Source organism: Bubalus bubalis, chromosome 20 (assembly GCF_019923935.1).
Source record: "Bubalus bubalis isolate 160015118507 breed Murrah chromosome 20, NDDB_SH_1, whole genome shotgun sequence".
Lineage (NCBI taxonomy): Eukaryota > Metazoa > Chordata > Mammalia > Artiodactyla > Bovidae > Bubalus > Bubalus bubalis.
This window is the reverse complement of record NC_059176.1, coordinates 25,184,268-25,209,196: the sequence shown is the minus strand read 5'-3', so window position 1 is coordinate 25,209,196 and position 24,929 is coordinate 25,184,268. Positions and strand designations below refer to the sequence as shown.

The 24,929-nt window shown below is 36.5% G+C and overlaps 1 protein-coding gene across 7 annotated transcripts in view; it reads right to left on the bottom strand.

Annotated features, from left to right (window-relative positions):
- Positions 1-17,097: 17,097 nt before the first annotated feature.
- LOC102415281 overlaps positions 17,098-24,929 on the bottom strand; it is a 30,339-nt gene continuing 22,507 nt past the window's right edge. For 3 of the 7 annotated variants that reach the window (XM_006043852.4, XM_025271530.3, XM_006043854.4), the window contains 3 exons: positions 22,584-22,690; positions 18,859-18,949; positions 17,098-17,414 (listed from right to left, as the gene is read on the bottom strand). In XM_006043852.4, the coding sequence (XP_006043914.3) occupies positions 17,298-17,414; positions 18,859-18,949; positions 22,584-22,690 (315 nt within the window). In that variant the 3' untranslated portion in view covers positions 17,098-17,297. Of the gene's footprint in view, positions 18,950-22,583; positions 22,691-22,712; positions 23,197-24,929 lie in introns of those variants that run through there. The other 4 variants (XR_006546840.2, XM_044932866.2, XR_006546839.2 and 1 more) reach the window with 4 other exon arrangements.

Sequence of the window (24,929 nt, the reverse complement as noted above, 5' to 3'; positions counted from 1 at the left end):
TTAAATATTCATGAGTGAAAGATCAGATCAATGCAAAGTTAGTTTTTTTTTATTTAATTGTAAACTATGTAACTTTTATTAAAAAAAAGAAAAAGAAAACCAAATGGCATTAGCTTGATTTGAGAATATGATGAGGGTTAATCCCTTCCTGTTTCAAAGAGTATGGCATTAAGTGTATAAATGTATCTCAATTTTTAGTGCAGTGCAACCTGTCTTTGAGAAATTTCTAAACTATTATTTAAGATGCTAATTATAAGACATATATATAAGTGTCACATGTGAGTGGTTTAAACTGACACTCTTACAAAAGGGAACAAAGTATATTGCAACTTTATTACAAACCTGTATTAAGAGATGCATAGTAATATATAGATGTATATAGAGTAATCCTTAAATAACAAAATATTATAATATATTAATAATATATATAACAATAATTACATCATTAACAATTAATATATAATAATATATTATATATAACAATATATTATTTAATAATGAAAAATACTATGTCAAGCAAAATTTCAACCTGGTGATTTATTTTGCATGTCTAGTACTTGCCCCTCCCATTCCTCACCCAAGTAGAATATACACTTCATAAAGACTATAATCTTGTCTGTCTTCTTTACTGCTGCATTCCTATCCTGAACAGTTCCAGATATGTAGTAAAAGGCCTGTAAATACTTGCCGAATGAATGAAAAATAGAGACTTAATTTTAAAAGAATGAAAAATGGCATTAATTTATAAAAGTGCTATAAACAAAAGTTGGAAAAGCATCCAATTATAAAACAAACCAGACTTCTCAACAGAGTTGAATGTTTAATTCCAAACCTTAAAGTGGTAGCACACATTACTGGTTCTCAGTGAATGATTTAAATGGATATTAGTTCTAATAGTGAAAATGCAGATGACTAGAAAAGGCATAGAGGGGTTCATAATACGTGTCAAAGGTGGCCTTTGGGGTTCTGACCGAACATTTGAGAAACAGTAAAGCAAGGCGATGGCACCCCACTCCAGTACTCTTGCCTGGAAAATCCCATGGACAGAGGAGCCTGGTAGGCTGCAGTCCATGGGGTCGCTAAGAGTCGGACACGACTGAGCGACTTCACTTTCACTTTTCACTTTCATGCATTGGAGAAGGAAAGGGCAACCCACTCCAGTGTTCTTGCCTGGAGAATCCCAGGGACTGCGGGGCCTGGTGGGCTGCCATCTATGGGGTCGCACAGGGTTGGACACGACTGAAGCGACTTAGCAGCAGCAGCAAAGCATCAGTCTGTATGGGAAGGTGTTTAAGTCTGTAGAAGATGAAAAAGGTAGTAACTGTAGGAGTAATTTCTCTTTTTCTGATTTTGTGGGCTTCTATTTAACTTTTGTTTTTCACCCTTATCACCCCAAACCTAGAGGATTAACTCTGGAGGATCTGAGTAACTGATTTTTATAAATTGATAACTTACATAATTTTAGGAGAATTAATTAAAATATGTTAAACATAACAGAAGCTTGAAAAGCCCTATCATTTTTTCAGATGATTATTACCATGTTCACCTTTTCAAACTTGAACTTTCAGGCAGTTTTTAATATCAGAAAAAGGTAGGTTTTAAACCATATTTTTATTATGAAATATCATAGACACCAAATGGTGTATAAAAATAAGTATTTAAAAATAATAACTAATAAAACATCTATGTACCCACCAGTTTGAGAATAATTTCTCAAATTAACTATTTATGGAATCTGCCAATTGAATTGTCTGTTCTCATGTTCAGCTTTCTCAAAATGGTTTAATTAAATAACATATATTTATTAAAATCCTCAGCTCTTATAATTTCTACTACAGGGTACTTATTTCCAGTGTTGAAGGTAGTTGTACAGAGTTTGTTGTTGTTTAGTTACTAAGTTGTGTCTGACTCTTTTCAACCCCATGGACTGTAGCCTACCAGGCTCCTCTGTCCATGGGATTTCCCAAGCAAGAATACTGGAGTGGGTTGTCATTTCCTTCTCCAGGGATTTCCCCAACCCAGGGATCAAGCCTGCGACTCTTGCTTCTCCTGCATTGGCAGGCAGATTCTTTACCACTGAGCCCACTACAGAGTTAAGAGTATACTACTTTTCTGATTAGCAGAGAGCTAATAAGATAGCTACGCCTTGTTTGTTTTTTAATGGAAAAGTGTGACTGGAAACTACAATTCTTTAAGATTAATTCCTAAACTCAAAAGTAAGGTCATGACACAATCAATAGGCAAGTTTCTAAAATTTTTCTGGGTAATAACTATCTTAACTGAATAAAGAATAAATCACAGATAAATATTAATTTCTTCTTTGAGAGATTTGAGCTAAGGGTAAGTTAATATTTTTTCAAATGGAATCTGTATTACAGGTTCAATAATAAATAATAATAAACAATAATAAGCAAAAAATAAACAATAATAAACAAAAAATTGCTGCATAACAAATCACCACTTAGGGGTTTGAAACAATGAACAGTGGTTTGAAAATTTATGATCTTATAGATTAATTTCATTTTTAATAATTTAAATTGCTATATCTTCAAGTTTACTAATTTTTTTTTCAGCAGTGTCCAGTCTGTTGTTAATTACATCCAGAGTGTTGTTCTTTTTAGATGATATTGTTATTGTTTATCTCTAGAGGTTTGATTTGGGTGTTTTTTTACATTTTAAGTCCATCTTCTTACCACGCTTGTACTTCCCTCTACCTTTGTGAAGGTACAGAGTATATTTATAATAGCTGTTTTAAGTATACCTCACAGAGTCTCTGAGGGCTTCCCAGGTGGCTCAGTGGTAAAGAATCTATCTGCCAATGCAGCAGACACGTCCTTCAATCCCTGGGTCGGGAAGATCCCTTGGAGAAGGAAATGGCAACCCACTCCAGTATTTTTGCCTGGGAAATCCCATGAACAAAGAAGCCTGGCAGGCTACAGTCCATGGGGTTGCAGAAGAGTCAGACACAGTTTAGTGACTAAAACAACACCACCGAGTCTGTGGGTTAGGAGCTGGGTATGGCTTAGTTGGTCTTCTGACTCTGGGGCTCTTGCAAGTGTGCAGTCAAGTGTTGGTTGCTGTTATAGTCTTCTTAATGCTTGACTAGACCTGGATCCACTTCCATCGCACACAGGAGGATGTTGGGGGGCATTTAGTTCCTCTCAGAGCATGGCGCTAATGGCCTCAGTTCCTCACTGGCTGTAGACTGGAGGCTGCCCTCTCTTCTTTGTCACCTAGACCTATCCATTGGGCAGTTTACAGCATAGCAGTCTCTCTCATCAGAATGAGTAAGTAATATAAGAGATCAAGAGAGAGATGAAGATGGACTTCATAGTATATTGTAACTATCTAATCTCAGATAGGACATCACTTTTGCCATATTCTATTCATTGGAAACAAGATACTAGGTCCACTCCACTCACAATGGGAGGGAATTGTAACAAGGAGGTGAAATCTATGGGATCATTAGGAGCCTCAAGAAGGAGCAGAGCTAGCTATTTTATTCTTGGGCAATTGGTGGAGGATAATAACCACATTTTCCGGCCACTAAAGCCCTTGTATAGTAACATTTCTACTTTTATCAGTAGCCTTGTGGGCTCATTCCATTCATTTAACAGGAATGCTGACCGTATAGCTTTTAGGTGATTACTCTCCAGGAATGCCCTACTGGAGAGGTCGCTGTATTACAGTCCCTTACTGGCTACACCATCCTATATAAAAACTGTTTCAAACTTTTTGTCATGCCTTTTTTTTTTTTTGGTCAAACTATTTTTTAGGCCTTTTACCAACCTAGAGATGATTATTTTTCTGTTTGGAAAATGTGAGATAACTCATCTGAGGTGATTTTTTTAAAGTACAGGGAAAAATGTATTTTTTCACTTTGAAAATTTTCTTTCAAAATAATTTCTTCTGAGTTGCCATCTCTGCTTTGTCATTCGTAACTTGTGCTGGAAAATGATCCTACTTGTTTTGGGCTTCATTAAAGTAAAAACTGACTACTTGGAAATTTAGTTTTATGCCTAACGCCTTCCATAATTTTAAGCAAATTTGTCAAATTTTACTTAAGAGCAAAATTGCAATTGAAGGTTAGGTTTTTAAAAAGCTGCTAGATCTACAATGTGCTTAATACTTGAAGCTGTAAAATCAAGATATGATGACTTAAAAGAATTTTTGATGTGTTTTTTAAAAGCCTTTGAGGTGTTACGTAAGTAGCTTAATGATTAGCTGGTACTATATTTTGGCAAAAAATCATAATTGCTTTTTTCACTTCTCAATTGTCGGTTTTAGGCTTTTTTTTTTCCTTTCCCACATTTTTTCTAACATTTAAAATAATTCACTTTTTTTAATTTTATGTATAAAATATATATACAGTTAAAATACAATAAAATGTTACATTTTGCCCAAATCATTACCAACAATTCAAAGATATAATATCCATGTGATGTCTTCTTTTTTTTATTTTCCCCACTTTTTTAACTTCATCTATCTTGTGAAATGATTCAAGAAATTTTAATGTGGATGGTTTAGTTAATTAAGAAAATACTAGGGGGCTTCCCTGGTGGCTCAGTGGTAAAGAATCCTCCTGCCAACGTAGGAGACATAGGTTTGATCCCTGATCCGGGAAGGTCCCATATGCCGTGGAGCCACTAAGCCCATGCACTACAGCCTATGCTCCAGAGTCTGGGAACTGCAACTGCTAAGCTCATTTGCTGCGACTACTGAACCCGCAAGCCTTAGAGCCCGCGCTTAACAACAAGAGAAGCCACCGCAATGAATCGCCCAAGCAGCACAACTAGAGAAAAGCCCAGGCAGCAAAGAAGATCCCCCAGCACAACCAAAAATAAATAAATAAATTTTTTTAAAAAGAAAATATTAGGAAATAAAAAATTTATGGTATGACTTCTGTTATCAGCAAAGATGGCATAACAGGGACCAGAACTAGTCTCCCACCTAAAATAATTTAAAAACTGAACAAACTGTGTGATGTAATAGTTTGTAGACCACAGGTCGTGCAGGACAGCAGTTTCTCAGAAAGAAAATAAACAGCCTGAGTCCTGTGATTGTCCCTGGCTGTTGGAGATTTTGCAGCCTAAAAGCATAAGGAGAAGGAACACAAACTGAAATCAGCTACCTCTTTGAGCTGAGGAAACAGAAAATGAAAATTGGGGAGGTGAAGGCACCAGCATTTTGATGGTGAAAACCAGAGGAAAGAGCTTTAGAGAAAAACTTGGATCTTTAGCTGAGTACTGATCAGTACTCAGTATGTGAGAAAACTACCAAGGTTGGGGAATCACTGGAAAATAATAAATAGGATACAACTTGGAGTCATACAGGCCAGGAATCATTTGTGTTTCAATCAGGTAGAATGAAAAGACCTCCCAACACATAGAGCCTTGAATAGTCTTCAGAAGGTTCTTACTTCGGTAGTAGGGCCAAATAAGCCCTATATTAAAGGCTGTTCTGCACCTGTCCAACAAAGCTTAAAAGTAAGTTTTGAAAGGATCAAACCATTCTCAAATAATATAGCTGCATCCCAGGACAAAACCCCCAAATATGTAAAGGAATACAAAACCTCCAGCACAATGGCATCCAGTCAAAAATTGGGAGGTATTCCACAGACAGAGGAATGGATAAAGATGTGGTATATAAATATAACGAAATATTACTCAGTCATTAAAAAGAATGAAATAATGCCATTTGAGATATTAAAAAAGCAGGAAAATGCAATCTTTAGTGAGGAAAGATTAATCAATAAAAACATCCCAGAAAAGATACAGATGATGTATTTAGCTAGAGATATTCAACTAGGCAGTACAAGCATGATAAGAAGAAGGATGTAAAATATATAAAAGATGCAAATCAAACTTCTAGAATCCACAACAACAACAACAACAACAACAATGTCTAAAATGAATAACACTTTGGATGGGACTAACAGCAGACTGCTGCTGCTGCTGCTAAGTCACTTCAGTCATGTCCGACTCTGTGCGACCCCATAGACGGCAGCCCACCAGGCTCCCCCATCCCTGGGATTCTCCAGGCAAGAACACTGGAGTGGGTTGCCATTTCCTTCTCCAATGCAGGAAAGTGAAAAGTGAAAGTGAAGTTGCTCAGTCGTGTCCGACTCTTAGTGACCCCATGGACTGCAGCCCACCAGGCTCCTCAGTCCATGGGATTTTCCAGCAGACTGGACAATGCTACAGAAAAGATTAGTAAACTATTGCTATGAAAACATAGCAAGAGAAATTATTGAAAATCAAGCACAGGAAGATAAAAGACTGGGGGAAAAGAAGAGTAAAGCACCTTTGGACTGAGGAATGTTATCCAGCACAACATATATGTAGTTAGTCTCAAAAGGGGAGGAGAAAGATGGAGAGATGAATAAATATTTGACAAAATAATGACCAAAATTTTCCAAATTTGATGAAAAGTATAAAGTCACAGATCCAAGAAGCTCAGTAAATCCTAAGTCAAAGAAACAAAATAAGAAGCACCAATGCACATCAAAATGAGGTTGTTGAGGACCAGTAAAACAAAGAGAAATCTAAAAAGCAGCCTGAGGACTTCCCTGGTCCAGGAAGATTCCACATCCCACACAGCAACTAAACCTGGGCACCGCAACTGCAGAGCTCACACCCTAGAGCCCACAAGCCACAACTACTGAGTCTATGTGCTGCAACTACTGAAGCCCACATGCCTAAAGTCTGCACTGTAGAACGAGAGAAGCCACAGCAATAAGCCCCAGGATTTGTCATGATATTACATAAGTTATCAAATAATGCAGTTCATAATTTTTACGAACTGAAAAAGAAAAATCATGTAATTATCTCAATAAATGAAGAAAAATAATTTGGCAAAATTCAATACTCACACATGCTAAAACTCTCAGCAAACTAGGAATGGAAGGAACTTTATTTAACTAATCAAGGACATGCACAGAAAACCTATAGCTAATATACTTAAAGGTGAAAGGCTAAATGCTTTTCCCTCAAGACTGGAAACAAGACAAGGTTTGTTTGTACCACTTAGATTCAGAGTTTAACAGGAAATCATAGCTAATGCAATAAGGCAAATAAAAGAAATAAATGTATATAGATTGGGAGAGAAGAAATAAAATTGCTTTTCTAAAGAAATCAACAAGAACCTACTAGAAGTAATAAGTGAATTTAGCAAGGTTGCAGAATATAGGTCAATATACAAAAATCAACTATATTTCCACATGCTAGCAACAAACAATCAGAAATTGAAAAAGTTTTAAATACTGTTCATAGAAAACACTAGAAACACAAAATACCCAGGAATAAATTTAACAAAAGAAGTACAAAATTTGTATACTGAAAACTATAAAACATTGCTGAGAGAAATTAAAGAAGACCTAAGTAAATGGAAAGATATACCTTCTTCATGGGTCAGAAGATTCAGTATTATTGAGATGTAGATCCTTTCCAAATTGATCTACAGATTTAATGCAATGCCAATGAAAATCTCAGCATGCTTTTCCGTGGAAATTTACAAGTGGATTCTGAAATTTGTATGGAAATGTAGAGGACCTAAAATAGCCAAAACAGTTTTGAAAGAAAAACAAAGTTGCAGATTTTACATTGCCTTATATCAAGACATAATAAAGCTATAGTAATCAAGATAGTGTGGCACTGGCAAAAAAAAGTAGGGGAATAGGCAAGTAGAACAAAATAGAGTCCAGGAACAAGCATACATTATATGGCTAAATGACCATATAGCAAGTCACTGGAAGAAGAAATAGTCTCAAAAATGGTGTTAAATAATTAATATCCATATGCAGGGGAAAATATCTAGTTCTTTACCTTATGCCACATACATATGTATGAGCTAAAAGTGTAAAACTCCTACCAAAAAATAGGAGAAAATCTTAGTCATTTTGGGTTAGACAAAGATTTCTCATATAAGAAGGACCACAAAAGACACAAAATATAAAGAAAAAAATTGATATAGTAGACTTTATTAAAAACTTTTGCTCTTTAAAAGACACTAATGAGAAAATGAAAAGTCAAGCCATGGACCAGGAGAATTATTTACTAAACTTATCTGATAAAGAATTTGTATTCAGAATATATTTAAAAAAAAAAAAAAAACTCCTAGAACTCAATATTAAGACAACCAACTTTTAAAAGGGGCAAAAAATTTTTTGAGATATTTCCATATAACCATTGGAATGGTTAAAATGAAGATTGACTATACTAAGTATTGGCAGAAGAACTGTAACTTTTATACAGTGTTGTTTGCAATACAAAATGTTGTATCTATTTCAGAAAGTGGTTTGTCAGTAACTTAAAATTTTTAATTTATATCTTTTTTAAAATTTTATGTATTTTTTATGAAAGGATAATTACTTTATAGAATTTTGTTGTTTTCTGTCAAACCTCAACATGAATCAGTCATAGGTATACATACGGTGGTGGTTTAGTTGCTAAGTCGTGTCCGACTCTTGTGATCCCATGGACTGTAGCCTGCCAGGCTCCTTTGTCCATGGGATTCTCCAGGCAAGAATAATGGAGTGGGCTGTCATTTCCTTCTCCAGGGGATCTTCCTGACCCAGGAATTGAAGCTGGGTTTCCTGCATTGCAGGCAGATGATTTACCAACTGAGCTATGAGGGAAGCTCTAGGTATACATATATCCCCTCCCTTTTGAACCTCCCTCCCATCTCCCTCCCCATCCCACTCCCTCCCCATCCCACTCCCTCTAGGTTGATACAGAGCTCATATTTGAGTTTCCTGAGCCATACAGCAAATTCCTATTGGCTATTTTACATATGGATAAACTTATATCTCGTATATAACCCAGACATTCCAACATAGGATTTTACCTGAGAAATGAAAGCATATAATCACACAAAAACTTATACACAAATGCTTATAGCAGCTTTCTTTGTAATTGCCCACACTGGAACCCAAAGTCTGTCACTTGGTGAATGGATAGAAAATGGTAGTATTAATATATCCATATGGTGGTTCAAACAGTAAAGAGTCTGCCTGCAATGTGAGAGACGCGGGTTCAATCCCTGGGTCAGGAAGATTCCCTGGAGAAGGAAATGGCAATCCACTCCAGTATTCTTGCCTGGAAAAATCCCCAGAGGACCCTGGAAGGTTACAGACCATGGGGTTGCAAAGAGTCGGACACAGCTGAGCAACCAACACATCACACACCATGGAACACTACTCAACCATAAAAAGGAAAAAAATATTGATATACTCAACAACATGGATGGATATTAAAATCTTTTGCTGAATGAGAAAAGTTGGACAAAGAAAGTGCATGCAGTATGATTTCATTGATATAAAGCAAACTGATCTATTATGACAGAAATCAGATCAGTGTTTGTCCAAGGCAGGGGTCAGGAGGGGGATAGATGACAAAGAGAAAACTCTAGAGGGGATGGAAGTGTCTATCATCTGGATTGTGGTAATGGTTTCAAAGATGGAGGCTTATGTCATGATGCAGTTACTATACTTACTGTACTTTATTGTATGTTGATTATACTTCAATAAAACTGTATGGCTTAATACCAATATTAAAATTAGTTGTAGTACATAGAAGAACTAGTTAGAATTCTAAATGTGTTTCTTAATTGAGCCCTACTAATTGGTTTCTGCAAATTGCTTTACCTGCAAACAACACTGTAGTCCTTTTGTAGTAATCAAAGACATATTTTGTCAGTGCCACTTCTTTCTCATATGAGTCACTCTGACCCTTCAGTTTTGAGTATAAATGCATCAGTTCCAGTACTGATGATCAGTTTCCCAGCAAACTGTCACTAAATAGAGAGAAAAGGACAGAATACTCCACTGCTTTTAAGCCTGCTGCCTCTTTGGTTTTGGGGAAATTTGCTCTTTTAGAAATTTGTCAGCCAGACATATTCAAAATCTTGTTTCATGTCTACAGTCATAAATGTAAGAGCTATCTTTAGTGCTAAAAAACGTATGAAGGCTCTGAAAATTCTAGCTATCCATCCAATGGCCTCAGTGGACATATATGAAATGAGGAATAGAAGACCACTGGTTCACAGTGTTTACAGAGTTGTAACTTTATGTCCACATACATGTAAAATAGTGGGCTTTGCAGGTAGTAAAGGATCTGCCTGCCAATGCAGGAGACACGGGTTTGATCCCTGGTCCTGGACGATCCCCTGCAGCAGGAAATGGCAACTTACTCCAGTATTCTTGGCTGGGAAATCCCATGGACAGAGAAGCCTCTGTGTATGTTAGTCGCTCAGTTGTGTCCGATTCTTTGTGACCCCCATGGACTGTAGCTCACCAGGCTCCCCTAGGGAGGCAATCCATGGGGTTTCAAAAAGAGCTGGACACAACTTAGTGACTAAAAAACAACAACATGTAAAATAGTAGTGATCTTACTAAAATTACCTCATTTCTCCTAATGAGTCTACTGAGATTAGCATCATTTTAAATACAATTATTTGCTTTCTGAAAATCAAGCATGTACTTGTTAAACTTAAATATAGATAGTTCTCTCACTTCATGATTTAATCATATAAACACTGTTGTGCTTAATAATTACCCAACTGTTACAGGATAAAGCCACAGATATTGCTTATAATCTAGGGTACTTTTTTTTTTCGACTTCATTTCCTTGTTTAAAAAAGAAACTAGTTTTATTGAGATGTAATTCATACACCATACAACATATTGTTTTAACCATTTAACGTGTACAGCAACAGTTCTCAGTACAATCACAGAGTCACACAACCATCCCTGGGATCTAATTCTAGACTATTTTTATCCTCAAAAGAAACCTATCTGTTGGTAGTCACTTCCCATCCTCCCCCTGCCCCACTCCCAGCCCTAAACAACAACGCATGTACTTTCTGTCCCTATAGATTTGCTTGTTCTGGACACTCATATAAATAGAATCATACCTCAATCTTTTGTGACTGGCTTCTTTCCCTGGAGAAGGAAATGGCAACCCACTCCAGTACTCTTGCCTAGAAAATCCCATGGACAGGAGCCTACACCAGGCTGTCCATGGGGTCCCAAAGAGTCGGACACAACTGAGCAATTTCACTTCTTTCACTTAGCATAATGTTTTGAAGATTCATCCATGTTGTAGCATGTATGAATATTTCATTTCTTTTTATTCTGAATAAATCAGCTCCATTAATCAGTTGATGGATATTTGTTGCCCCTACCCTACTTTTTGGGCTTCCTTGGTAGTTCAGTTATAAAGAATCTGCCTGCCAAGGCAGGAGACGTGGGTTTGATCCCTGGGTTGCGAAGATCCTCTGGAGAAGGAAATAGCAACCCACTCGAGTATTCTTGCCTGGGAAATCACAAGGACATGTCACAGGCTAACAACAACCCTACTTTTTGGATGTCATAAATAATTTTCTGTGAATATTTGTTCATAGTACAAGTTTTGTGTTGGATGTATATTTCCCTTTCTCTGGAGTATATATCTAGGAGTGGAATTATGGTTCATACGGTAACATTTTGAGGAAATACCAAAACTTTTACAAAGCATCTATACCATTTTATATTCCTACCAGCAATACAGAAAGCTTCCAATATCTTAACAATAACCTAAAGTACTTTTCAAGTTTCATTTTATGCTATAAATTGTGGGTCTTGTGTTGCCAGAATACAGATATATTTTAAGGAAGTTCCTTTTCCCCACTTTGCAAAGAAGCTCCAGATATGATTTTTCTTTCTCTAAGAAAATGGAGTTAGACTAGTTTATCTTAGGGTGACCTCTAACTCTAAAAGTCTATGCTTCTCTGAACCCTTAATCTTCCATCAGAAAGAATGGCTCATGTTATTTACACCTTACAGTTTGACCTAAATAATGATGTCTGCTTGGCAAGGAAAAAAAAACAAAACTGAAGTCCAAAAACTGAGTCATTGTTTTAAGTAAATCTCTCTCTGCTAGTTGCCCTCTTTGCTTATAAGCCAAAATCATGGCATATTTTCCATGTTTTCAGTTGCTTTTGAAAAGTTCAGGTATTATTTTATAATGTATATACAATTTAGTAAATGGAGGGGAAAAGGAAGAAACTGAATCTACTTTCTACTGAAGTAACTTTCCATGTGAAAATAGAATCACATTAAAAATTACCATCTAGGATGTTATATTCATAGTATCAAGCAATACCACCAAAAATATTAAAGCCATACTAAAGCTCTTCTTTTATTCAAAAGCCACAAAATTCGAACTATGACCTAGTTGTCATTTTTCCTCTTGGATTAAACACCCAACAGATCTACACATTACAGCTATAGCTCATACATTTGACAATTACTCAAGCAACTCTCACATTCATGAGGAATCCAAAGGCAAAAACGAAGAGGCTTCTCTCCACTAGAATATGTTGATTTTGCCATTAATATTAGACTATGAAATGTAAAATATAGAGGCAGCATAGCAAAAGAGCATAGGTTTTGGAGTTGGTAGAAAACGGTTGAATCTTGCCCTTGCGATTTACTAGTTGAACGACTTTGGGAAAGTTTCTTACCTTCACTAAAACTGTTTACTCATCTGCTGTTTGTTTAGTTGCTCAGTCATGTCTACCACTTTTACGACCATGCGGACAGTAGCCCACCAGGCTCCTCTGTCCATGGGATTCTCCAGGCAAGAATACTGGAGTGGGTCACCATTTCTTTTTCCAGGGGATCTTCCCAACCCAGGGATCCAACCCACGTCTCTTGCATTGCAGGCAGGTTCTTCACTGCTGAGCCACATTTACAGAAATTCTCACTAAATGAGATTAATAGCTCTTATGCCATTGGGTTGTTAACAGGATGAATAGGTAAAGTGTTAGATATAAAAATGTGTCAATAAATTTTAGGGTTTTTCTGTTTTGCCTGAAAATGTTCCTTGAGGACTCAGGATTTAAATATAATCACCTTTCCGGTCTGGGAATCTGTCTTTGATTTAGGTCAGTATGGAAGTGTTTTAATAGAGCCTAGTTAGAAATTGATTCCTTAACTTGTGATATTTTCCGTCCATTAGATTTAGGTGAGGTTTTCATACATTTGTTTCTTCTTAGTCTAAAGGATTACATTTTCAGTAATCCACACTGAATTTATTCCTAGGAGCTTAGTTTGAGGATATGTTCCTTATTCTCATCTTCCTCAAAGAAAGCAGAAATTTGAGAAAGTTAATTAAGTTTTAGACAATTTAACAACAAGATGATCATCGTTGTTGACAAATAACTTGAAATTCGATGTTCTTAGAAATGGAGCATTGATAGAATTGCTTGATACAATTATGATTATTATATCTATCAATTTTCTTGGGATGCTTCTTTAGATAAAAAGACTAAAATCAATTCTATTTATGTGCTTTTTCATATGTGTAATTCAAGATGTTTATCATTCAGTTAATGTACATAATACTCCTCTGAAACTCATGGACCAGAAACATTAATTAACTTATTTTACAAGTGAATAAACTGCAGCCTAAAACGGTTGAGTTGCTTAAGGCATCTAGACAAGTCTAGGGAAGTTAACAGCAGCTCAAGCTCCAAGCCTTGTTTAATTAATATTGTATCCAGGAAATGAGTTCTTCTTAAAAGCAGAAATCTTTTACCATTCTAGCACATCCCCAGAGAAGCCCTTAAGGGTGTTTGTCTTTGTGTTTCTCGCTAGGTTCTTATTTATTTATATGAAAAATGCTTGAAATCTTATGCTTCAACCAAATCCTTCTCTTCAATGCTAATAACATTATCTTGTGTGTTTCTCACTCTTGGTAGGTTTCTTTTCAAGCTATTGTCTTAAGTTTTGTTTCCCAGCATTCTTTTTTTTTTTTTTTTTTGCCTTATCTTAGTATTTAACTATTATGCTGATAGTATGAGATTCCATTCATTAGATTTCTTGCTATTGTCTCTTGACTTAATAAATTTGCTATAAGGCCTCATTGATTTTCTTACTGACTCTTTGCAACCTCATGGACAGTTGCCTGCCAGGCTCCTCTGTCCATGAAATTCTCCAGGCCATAATACCGGAGTGGGTAGTCTATCCCTTCTCCAGGCAATCTTTCCAACCCAGAGATCGAACCCAGGTCTCAGGCATTGCAGGCGGATTCTTTATCGTCTGAGCCACCAGGGAAGCCCTGTGTATCTTTAGAAATGTAATTTAAAATATTCTGTTCACTCTAGGTTTGTGTACTCCCCGAACAAAGTGCGAAGGCCTCCTGAATATCTGATTCCTTTTCCCTCCCTCCACAGAGATGCTGTCTTAGTTCATTCTTACTAGATCCACTGGACCACCAAGTGGCTTTCTGAAAAGGGTATCCTTTTGCCTTTTTTTTTTTTTTTTTTTAATATTTATTTGGCTGTTTTGTTTCTTAGTTGCAGTATGTGAGATCTCTATGGGGTCATGTGGGATCTTTCATTGCAGCTCATGGAGTCTCTAGTTGTGTCCTGCAGGCTCCAGAGTGTGCCGGTTCAGCAGCTGCAACATGTGGGATCTTAGTTCCCCAACCAGGGATTGAACCCACGTCCCCTGCATTGCAAAGCCGATTCCTTTATTTTTTATAGAGATTAAAAATTTTTTTTAATTTATTTTTGGCTGTCCTGGGTCTTTGTTGCCGCACAGGCTTTTCTCTAGTTGTGGCAAGCAAGGGCTACTCTCTAGTTGCATTGTGCGGGTTTCTCACTGCAGTGGGCTCTCTTGTTGCACAGCATGGGCTCTAGGGCATTTAGGCTTCAGTATAGCAGCTCCCAGGCTCTGGCGCACAGGCTTCATTGCTCCAAGGCATGTGGGATCTTCTTGACCCATGACCCATGGATCAAACACATGTCCTCTGCATTGGCGGGTGGATTCTTTACCACTGAGTCACCAGGGAAGCTCCAAGGTGGATTTTTAACCACTGGGCCACAAGGGAAGTCCCATTGCCTGTTGTTTTTAATCATCATAGATAATGTTTACAGAATCATGTTTCTATAGGTTAATTCTGACCATATCTGTATGCTGCTTAAAAACTTTGAATGGCTCACCCTACGTTAGAGTAAGATGGGATCTCCTTGGCATACCATGCCCTTTTTGATCTGGCATGCATTCACTTTGCCAGACTCATGTAGTCCCATTCTAGACTATAGTCACAGTACAATATTATCCTCTATGCTTCTGCATACACAGTAATCATCTCCAGAAAAATAAGACATTTAAAGATTAAATAATTCCACTTACAGACTATTAATACTGGCATAGGAATGTCTCTTCAATATCTTATAGTTCTAATATTTGCCTCAAGCATTCGTTTAAAAATGTGTTAAGCATATACATATCACACAGGATACTTTCCAGTATGTTAGACCATTTACATCTTTTTTCTGCTCTATCAACATAAAGATCCATAGTTTAACATCTAAAATCATAGCCGTGACAACAGTATTTAAACAATCATCCATTTTTTTCTGTAATTTAAATCACATATCTATGGAAACCATCTATAATCTTTACTCTTGACTGTATTCCACTAACAACAACTGAAGACTTTTAATTTTACAGATGAGGGGTGAATGAATTGAAACTAGGTTTACAGACTTGCCCACCATGATCCAGTGTTGCTATTGCTCTTTCTGTCCTGTCAAGGCCTTGTGGAATGGGCATTCTTCCACTCACCCAGGGCCACAGCATCAGATTTTGCTTTAGAGGGTCACGCTTCTGAGGAGCAGCTGAATCAACATTAGGCAGATGGGATTCAGAATTTGGCGACCAGTTTCTTAAGAATAGGCAGAGCATAAAGTGAAATTCAATTAAGTGTTATAATTATGTCATATTAGTAAACTCATTTTTAATGAATTATTGACTCTTATGTAATACTCTATTTGCTATTGTTAGTATGCTTTGTTGTGTCTGAAATTTAAGTGCCTAAATGTAAGTTACTATCCCTGGTGGCTCAGATGGTAAAGCGTCTGCCTGCAATGAGGGAGACCCGAGTTCAATTCCTGGGTCGGGAAGATCCCCTGGAAAAGGAAATGGCAATCCACTCCAGCACTCTTGCCTGGAAAATCCCATGGACGGAGGAGCCTGATAGGCTACAGTTCATGGGGTCGCAAAGAGTCGGACACGACTGACTGAGCGACTTCACTATAATAAACCAAAAGATATATTTAATCATATATAAAACAATCACATAAATAACAGCTTCCAGCTATTTTAAAATACTTTAATCTCAGAAAATCTGCACAGCCTGCTGGAAACATCCATCAATTGTTACTCAAAGATGCTAGAAGTTTATAGTGATTTCTTTTTAGATGACTAGCATGATAAGTGTTTAATAGGTTACCATTAAATAATAAATTATTGGAAATGAATTTTTGGAAATAAATTATTGGAAATTATTGGAAATCCAGCATTTATTCTGATATTTAATATTATACCAGGTCCCAAATATTAAACTTATTAATATCAATAGTAAAGTTCAAAACTCCCATTTTTTTATTTTAGCATTTTGTTTTGTTATTGGTCTATAATTTTCTTTTAAAAGTTTGAGTTGACTGCCACTGCAAATTTTTCATAAGCAAGTGATGACAAAAAGTATATTAAATAAATCCCTTTCAAAAGATAGATCTCCAAAAGGTTCTGCAACTCCAAAATGTGGATTAGTTTAGTATAAAAAAGTAACATATGCAATACTAAATATAAATTACTAGAACTAGTAAGTGTTCAAGTTTTGATGTTTCATTGTATTCTTGTTTTTAAAAAAAGTTTTGCTTTTCTTGATTTCAAAAGAAGTACAGTCATTTTAGAAAAAAATGGAAAATCCAGAAAAGCACAGAAAAAACAATAAATTACCAGTAATTGTTCTACCACAGAAATAACCTCAATTTATATTTTAGAGTATACCTTTCTAGTTTTGCTTTTTCCTAGCAACTGCAATTTTTTTTTAGTCTTTGTGCTAGTCTCCTCAGATAAAGGTGTGTACAACAGGAATCTTACAGAATAGAGATCTAAGAAATGAGATCTCTACCTACCCTTGCCCCCTCTTTCATGATAGAAACTACTTCTGATGGTTTTTTTGGTCATATCTGGACTTCATATACAGAGTTGGTGACTAAAAGATACAAGTTTATATTTTTGACAGAATCAAAGAAACCAGGGGAAACCTTTTTTTCAGATGAAATTTTAATATAATTATCACACAAAGTTGTATATACATACATACAACTATTTACAAATATGCAAGCATACGTACAAACACTAGAAAGGAATACACAGGAAATAATGTGTGTTAGGATATGAAATTCTGTTTCTTTTAAATTATTTTGTAATTATTTTACACCAAGGCAGGACTATTTTAGTTTCAGAGAATCTTGTATAAATGTATTTGTTCAAGAGCTTCTCTGTCAATATCCTTTTCTGGGAATACATCATAGTTCAGAGGTATCTCTTCAACCCAAGGAGATAACTGTATATTAACCTGAGGAAAAATAAAAGTTGTTCATATTATAAACAAATATGGAAATTACAGAATGAACCTACTCTTTTCAATTTCAAGAAATCAGATTTGTATTACAATGAGAGGGACTAAGTTTTACACGGTGCCACATGAACAATTCTTTGTCAAAGTAAATGGCAGGCCTGTAGATTCAGGGACTTAATTAATTTACCTTGATTTGGGAACTTGAAGGGATAAAGAACATATAGAATAGAGTAATTATTTTAATGTAACTAGTTTAATAAACTAGCCTAAACAATGAAAGATTAAAACAACAATGGGAGTACACAGAGAAACTTCATATATATACAGGGATGGTGCTAACAAGTTGCATGAAAGGAGCTAATCTCCCTCTATAACCTTCATCAGGCTCTTCTCTTCACACTGCAAACTTGGGTCTCCAAGACACAGAAATTCTGGAGCCACTGATGGATATACCTACTTAAAGAAGTTTCATTAAATTGGAAAGCAATAATGTTATTCAAGAATTCGTATGTAAGGACTTTTCCAAAAACATTTTACTTTGGTAAGTGAAAATCACTTAATTATTTCAATACATCTAAACATTATAAATTGGAGAGCATGTATTTTAAAGGTGTGTTTTTATGAGTATGGAAAAGTACGGCAGAATCATACCACTCACGGGGTAGGGATCTCAAGGGGAGGGAACTGGGGAGATTACCATCATGTCTTCAATGTATCTTTGGATTATTTCTCCTGTTATGGTAAACACGACTGTAATTTAGATGACTGACAACAATTTTTGAAGAAGGTATTATTCATGATAGTTTAATTTCTTAAAGGAAGAAATAAGATACTTAAATTTGGCAGTAGGTTATACAAAACGAAAGCATTATGAAAGAAAATGATAATATGATTCTGTATTAAGAAATGCTACAGTATCTCATTGAGGGGTCTCAAAGAGCTTTACAAATATTAATTAACCTTTATAAAAGAGTCAATTTATCGTGATGAATCTTATTATTAAGTATCAACCTTATTTTGTATGGAGAATCTGAGGAATATAGAAGCAGCTTGAGCAAGATTCCAAACTGACCTAGAAGCTAAACTGTGTTCAGGATGTGGCCTCCAGCCCACTTACTGGAGAAAAAGTTATGATGTGGGTGTTTTTAAGTCTCTTACAAATATTTAATAGCATTTGTTAACCTAAAACTGTAACTCCACAGTTAGAAAAATTGGGTGGAGAAGCAAAGGAATCTAGATCAGGATCCGAATGACACTCTTAGAGCTCTGGAGGAATGTGAACAAACCACAAAACAGTTCTTAAGCCACAAGGTTTTGCTACTCTTTCTAGTGTTGTCACTGTGTTCAGACTGAACATTTCTAGGACAGCGTGTAACAGCTAGCAGAAAAAAGCAGGGTAAAAGTTTTGACAATAAAAATGCTGGGAAAGAAGCTTACATACCTGAAGACCTGAGAGAGAATCTTCCAGACCTGGCACTGTCACTAACAACGACCCTTGCTTCCTTACGTTATGGCAGATATATTCCCAGGCTCTATAACACATTAAAAACTTCTATGTTAGGTTTTACCAGGTACTGGATATTTTTTTAAAATGAGGATGACAAAAGAATATGCAGCATAGGTGATATCTAGAAATCCAGACAGGCAACAACGTTAGCCTGTAGGAAACTGACCTGTGGCAACATACTATTAATTGGGAAATTCAGTTCCTGAAGAGATGTTGGCAAAATCGTGGAGTTACAATACTGAGAGAGCTTTAACAAGATTGGGGGATTAGGGTTAATAGAAGCAATTGTGAGTAAGACCACAAAAAAGTTTTCAGAACTGATACAGATGTCAAAGCTGGATCATGGTTAAAGCCCCTTCAATTCTTTATGATCTGTCAAACTTTCTACAGAATGGAACAGAGCTGAGGGGAGTGGGTGGGAAAGAGTCATGGAGAAAAGCCACAGAAGCCAGAAAACAAGCAAAGGCTAATAATAAGAATATAATATATAGATCTTTTAAAATAACATCAAGAGTGAAATCATACTTTATTTGGCTGTCAGAAATAGTCAGTGGAAAGCCTTGTGGACAATACGATACCCGAGAAGTTCAGTGTGATCAGCTAGGTTTAAAACACAAAGGCAGGCCATGTGCACATGTATGTGTCAGAAGGCAGTATCTGACCAGTTTTGATTAGCCTGTAGTGCGGACACGAATGGGATTTCTACACTTCAGGAGTCTTGATAGTACTCCCCATTGCGGAGCAGGGGTCAAGCAAAGCAAGGAAGTGCACCCTTTGCAGTGGGGCAGGTGGGCAGCAATGTTGTTTGCATTTACTCTAGTTATAGCAATGGCTATTGGGTTTAGAACATTCTGGAGCTTATTAGGCCAAGTTGTAACAAATTTTTTTTTCTCAGGTTAGATCTAAAACCAACTAGCAATGTTTGATAATAATTATTGCTGTGCTTGGGCTAGAGCTGTCTGTTGTTTTGATGCAGTTCCCTAAAAATGATGTTTTTTCAAGTCTGTTTAGTAAGACTGAAGAAGCTGATTAGCATGATTTGGCATGGCTCTAAAAATAGCACTTGCTGCTTCTGAGAAGTTGTCATTGCAGTAGTTTACAGGTTTTACTTACTGGAAAAATACACAGAGGTACCTTTTAAACTAAGACTTACTCTACTTGCTACAATATAGAATAATATAGGTAAATGATCAGTTCTGTCAGAATGATTCTAATATCAGGATGCTTTATCTTCTAAACTTTCTCCTGTGTATTGTCATTCATGAAGATAATTAATTATCTATATTTAAAATTCATCACACTTTACTAATTTGGAGAAGTGACTGAACATATGGGGTCAATACCTATTTGGTGAGTCATGCAGAGTTTGCAAATGAATTTTCCAAGATAGCACAAGCATGCGGCAGTTCCAGTATCAAGCTGACCAGTAATATCTGTCATTCTTCAGTGTTTAAAATCTTCCTTTATGAATCTTCCAAGAGTTTAAGGTGCTTTTCTCTTTTAACTTCTTATAATGTTGGTATTTGGAGAAGGCAATGGCACCCCACTCCAGTACTCTTGCCTGGAAAATCCCATGGACAGAGGAGCTTGGTGGGCTGCAGTCCATGGGGTCGCTAAGAGTCGGACACGACTGAGCGACTTCACTTTCACTTTTCCCTTTCATGCATTGGAGAAGGAAATGGCAACCCACTCCAGTGTTCTTGCCTGGAGAATCCCAGGGACGGGGGAGCCTAGTGGGCCGTCGTCTATGGGGTCGCAGAGAGTTGGACATGACTGAAGCGACTTAGCAGCAGCAGCAGCAGCAGCAGCAACGTTGGTATTATTTCATTCTCTAACAATTATGTAATGTTTTGACTACTGGTCATGAACTTGGTTTTTCCAGTGGTCATGTATGGATGCGAGAGTTGGTCTGTGAAGAAAGCTGAGCGCCGAAGAATTGATGCTTTTGAACTGTGGTGTTGGAGAAGACTCTTGAGAGTCCCTTGGACTGCAAGGAGATCCAACCAGTCCATTCTAAAGGAGATCAGTCCAGGGTGTTCTTTGGAAGGAATGATGCTAAAGCTGAAACTCCAGTACTTTGGCCACTTCATGTGAAGAGTTGACACATTGGAAAAGACTCTGATGCTGGGAGGGATTGGGGGCAGGAGGAAAAGGGGATGACAGAGGATGAGATGGCTGGATGGCATCACCGTCTCGATGCACCTGAGTTTGAGTGAACTCAGGGAGTTGGTGATCAACAGGGAGGCCTGGAGTGCTGAGATTCATGGGGTCGCAAAGAGTCGGACAAGACTGAGCGACTGAACTGAACTGGACTGAACATGAACTTGAAAAGGTAAAAAGCTACACAAACTCTGTCCACTGGAAATTAAGTTTAAAGAGTGCAATATGATTAAAATAACTTTGTTCATGTTGTGTTTCTGGTCTTTACCCTGTGAACAAAAAATCATCACCTATTCTGGCTGCTCTTTGATGATATGATTAGTTTTCTGTTGAACAAGTTTCTTTATAAACAATTTACATTGCTAATTTTGTACGGATCTTAACCTAGAAGTAATAGATGTGTGTGCGTGTGTGTGTGAGAGAGAGAAAGAGAGAAGGTAAAGGGATAGCAGACAGAGGTTTAGTCATTCAAGATTCTACTCCATATTTACTGTTTATGGTCTATAATTATACACCTTTTTATTTCTAAGCAGTAGAAATCTCCCTGATACACTAATCCAAACATGAATGTAATGCCCTTTCATACATATGGAAAGGTGGTTTCCTATATCTAGAGTTACGTATGTCATGGTAAATAAGTTAATACACCCAACTGACTAGAAAATCAGTGTCTTGGACTGTAAGAATTTTCGAATTAGAGGAGCCTATAAGTCCTGATGAGAAGTCAGAAAAGTCACAGGGAACTCCCCGCGGTCCAGTGGTTAGGACTCCATGCTTTCACTGCCTAGAGCATGGGTAAGATCCCTGCCTGGGGAACTAAGATCCCACAAGCAATGTAGTATGGTCAAAAATTTAAAAAAAAAGAAACAAACAAAAAAAACTGATCACAGATTTGCTAATTTTTCTATTGCTTAAATAGTAAAATAAAGTCTAGGAACCAACTATTACTATCTGAAGAACATTTGAAAAATTTGGTAGTCATTGTTTTTTAGGTTAATATTCTTATATCTTGTTCTGTAGTCATTTATGCAGTTAATTCCCATCATTCTGTGATAGGATAGCAAAGGACATGTGTTTTTTCAAAGAAAAGAAAACTGAGGCAGAAAAAAATTTAAGACCCACTGGGAACTGACAACTTCTTGCATCCCTGACTGCAAAGCAAAAGCCTGGGTCATGACACCAGTTTCTTTTTTTTTAAATTTATTTATTTATTTTAATTGGAGGCTAATTACTTTACAATATTGTAGTGGTTTTTACCATACATTGCATGACACCATTTTCTATCTCCTCAAAATCAGAAGTAATGTTTTACAAGGTTAGACAACCAAAGTTTATTTTTATTTTCACTTAGACATAACACATTTTCTTTAATATAATCTCCTGAGAGTTGAGGTCATTTCTAAAAAGTTTAATATCACTCCAGGGCCCCAAGTTCAATCTGTGGTAGGGGAATGAAGGTCCTACAAGCCTGGCCATGCCAAAATAAATAAATAACGTACCTGGCCTGTTCTGCCTCATTAAGAAAATATTCGAAGACATTATTCATTATAACAACATCAGCATTCTGCAGAAGTGAACCTTGTGTACAAATGTCTGCATGAAGCACCTAAAGAATGAATTCATGGAAGAGAACAAGGACACTGTATCACATAACCACTTAAGAAATAGCTGGTCATTCAATGACATTGTGAGACAGGCGGTAAGGGAGATTCACACTTCTTAAAATGAGGGTACAGTATATTTAATACTACTGCCTATGGAAGATACTTAATTTCTAATAAAAACCATAAACTTGTGAAAACTTTATTTTTTAGATAGACTTGTTTATATAGTCATAATTATACTCTCTTCACTCCTAATTCAGAGCTGTTTCTACTGTATCAGTAGTTATGAGTCAAAGGACCTAGGTTCAAATCCTGGCTGCATTATCAACTAGGTTTATACATTAGAGTAGTCAAGTGTCTTCACAAATAAAATGGAGTAATATCTGTCCTGATTCACAGAATCAAATGGGATTAAGTAAAGTTTAAAAAGTAATTTGTAAAATGTTAATACAAATACGTTAACTGGCCTTGTCTGACTCTTCATCCAAAATTTACTTGAATATATTATCTATCCAAGAAAGCAAACAAAATAATTTATTAGAAAATTATATACCTCAAAAAATTACCTTAGACTATAATCAATAAGTCTTGCAGAACACACGCAAGATAACAAGAAGAAATATTTGTTTGCTCAAGAGCAAAGCAAATTAACTTTTATTTTAAAAGAAGAGAAAAAGTTTTTTGTATGATTTTTTTTTTCCAAAAAAAAACACTTAGTCTTACAAATAAATAATATTCAGAGGTGTTTTTCACAATGTTTAAATCTTGATTTCTAATTAAATTGATATTCCTGTTATTTATGTGATTTATTATGTAACAGCAGTGTGTTTTTATTTACTAAATATGGAATAGTGAGAAAAATCTATAAATTTAATATTGGACAATGAATTCTCTTTGATCACTTGCCTCTCAATTTATAAGATGAGAGAGAGAATAACAAGTGGTGCTGGGAAAACTGGTCAACCACTTGTAAAAGAATGAAACTAGAACACTTTCTAACACCATACACAAAAATAAACTCAAAATGGATTAAAGATCTCAATGTAAGACCAGAAACTATAAAACTCCTAGAGGAAAACATAGGCAAAACACTCTCTGACATACATCACAGCAGGATCCTCTATGACCCACCTCCCAGAATATTGGAAATAAAAGCAAAAATAAACAAATGGGACCTAATTAACCTTAAAAGCTTCTGCACATCAAAGGAAACTATTAGCAAGGTGAAAAGACAGCCTTCAGAATGGGAGAAAATAATAGCAAATGAAGCAACTGACAAACAACTAATCTCAAAAATATACAAGCAACTCCTGCAGCTCAACTCCAGAAAAATAAATGACCCAATCAAAAAATGGGCCAAAGAACTAAATAGACATTTTTCCACAGAAGACATACAGATGGCTAACAAACACATGAAAAGATGCTCAACATCACTCATTATCAGAGAAATGCAAATCAAAACCACTATGAGGTACCATTTCACGCCAGTCAGAATGGCTGTGATCCAAAAGTCTACAAGCAATAAATGCTGGAGAGGGTGTGGAGAAAAGGGAACCCTCTTACACTGTTGGTGGGAATGCAAACTAGTACAGCCACTATGGAGAACAGTGTGGAGATTCCTTAAAAAACTGGAAATAGAACTGCCTTATGATCCAGCAATCCCACTGCTGGGCATACACACCGAGGAAACCAGAAGGGAAAGAGACACGTGTACCCCAATGTTCATCGCAGCACTGTTTATAATAGCCAGGACATGGAAGTAACCTAGATGTCCATCAGCAGATGAATGGATAAGAAAGCTGTGGTACATATACACAATGGAGTATTATTCAGCCATTAAAAAGAATACATTTGAATCAGTTCTAATGAGGTGGATGAAACTGGAGCCTATTATACAGAGCAAAGTAAGCCAGAAAGAAAAACACCAATACAGTATACTAACGCATATACATGGAATTTAGAAAGATGGTAACAATAACCCTGTGTACGAGACAGCAAAAGAGACACTGATGTATAGATCAATCTTATGGACTCTGTGGGAGAGGGAGAGGGTGGGAAGATTTGGGAGAATGGCATTGAAACATGTATAATATCACGTATGAAACGAGTCGCCAGTCCAGGTTCGATGCACGATACTGGATGCTTGGGGCTGGTGCACTGGGACGACCCAGAGGGATGGTGTGGGGAGAGAAGAGGGAGGAGGGTTCAGGATGGGGAACACAGGTATACCTGTGGTGGATT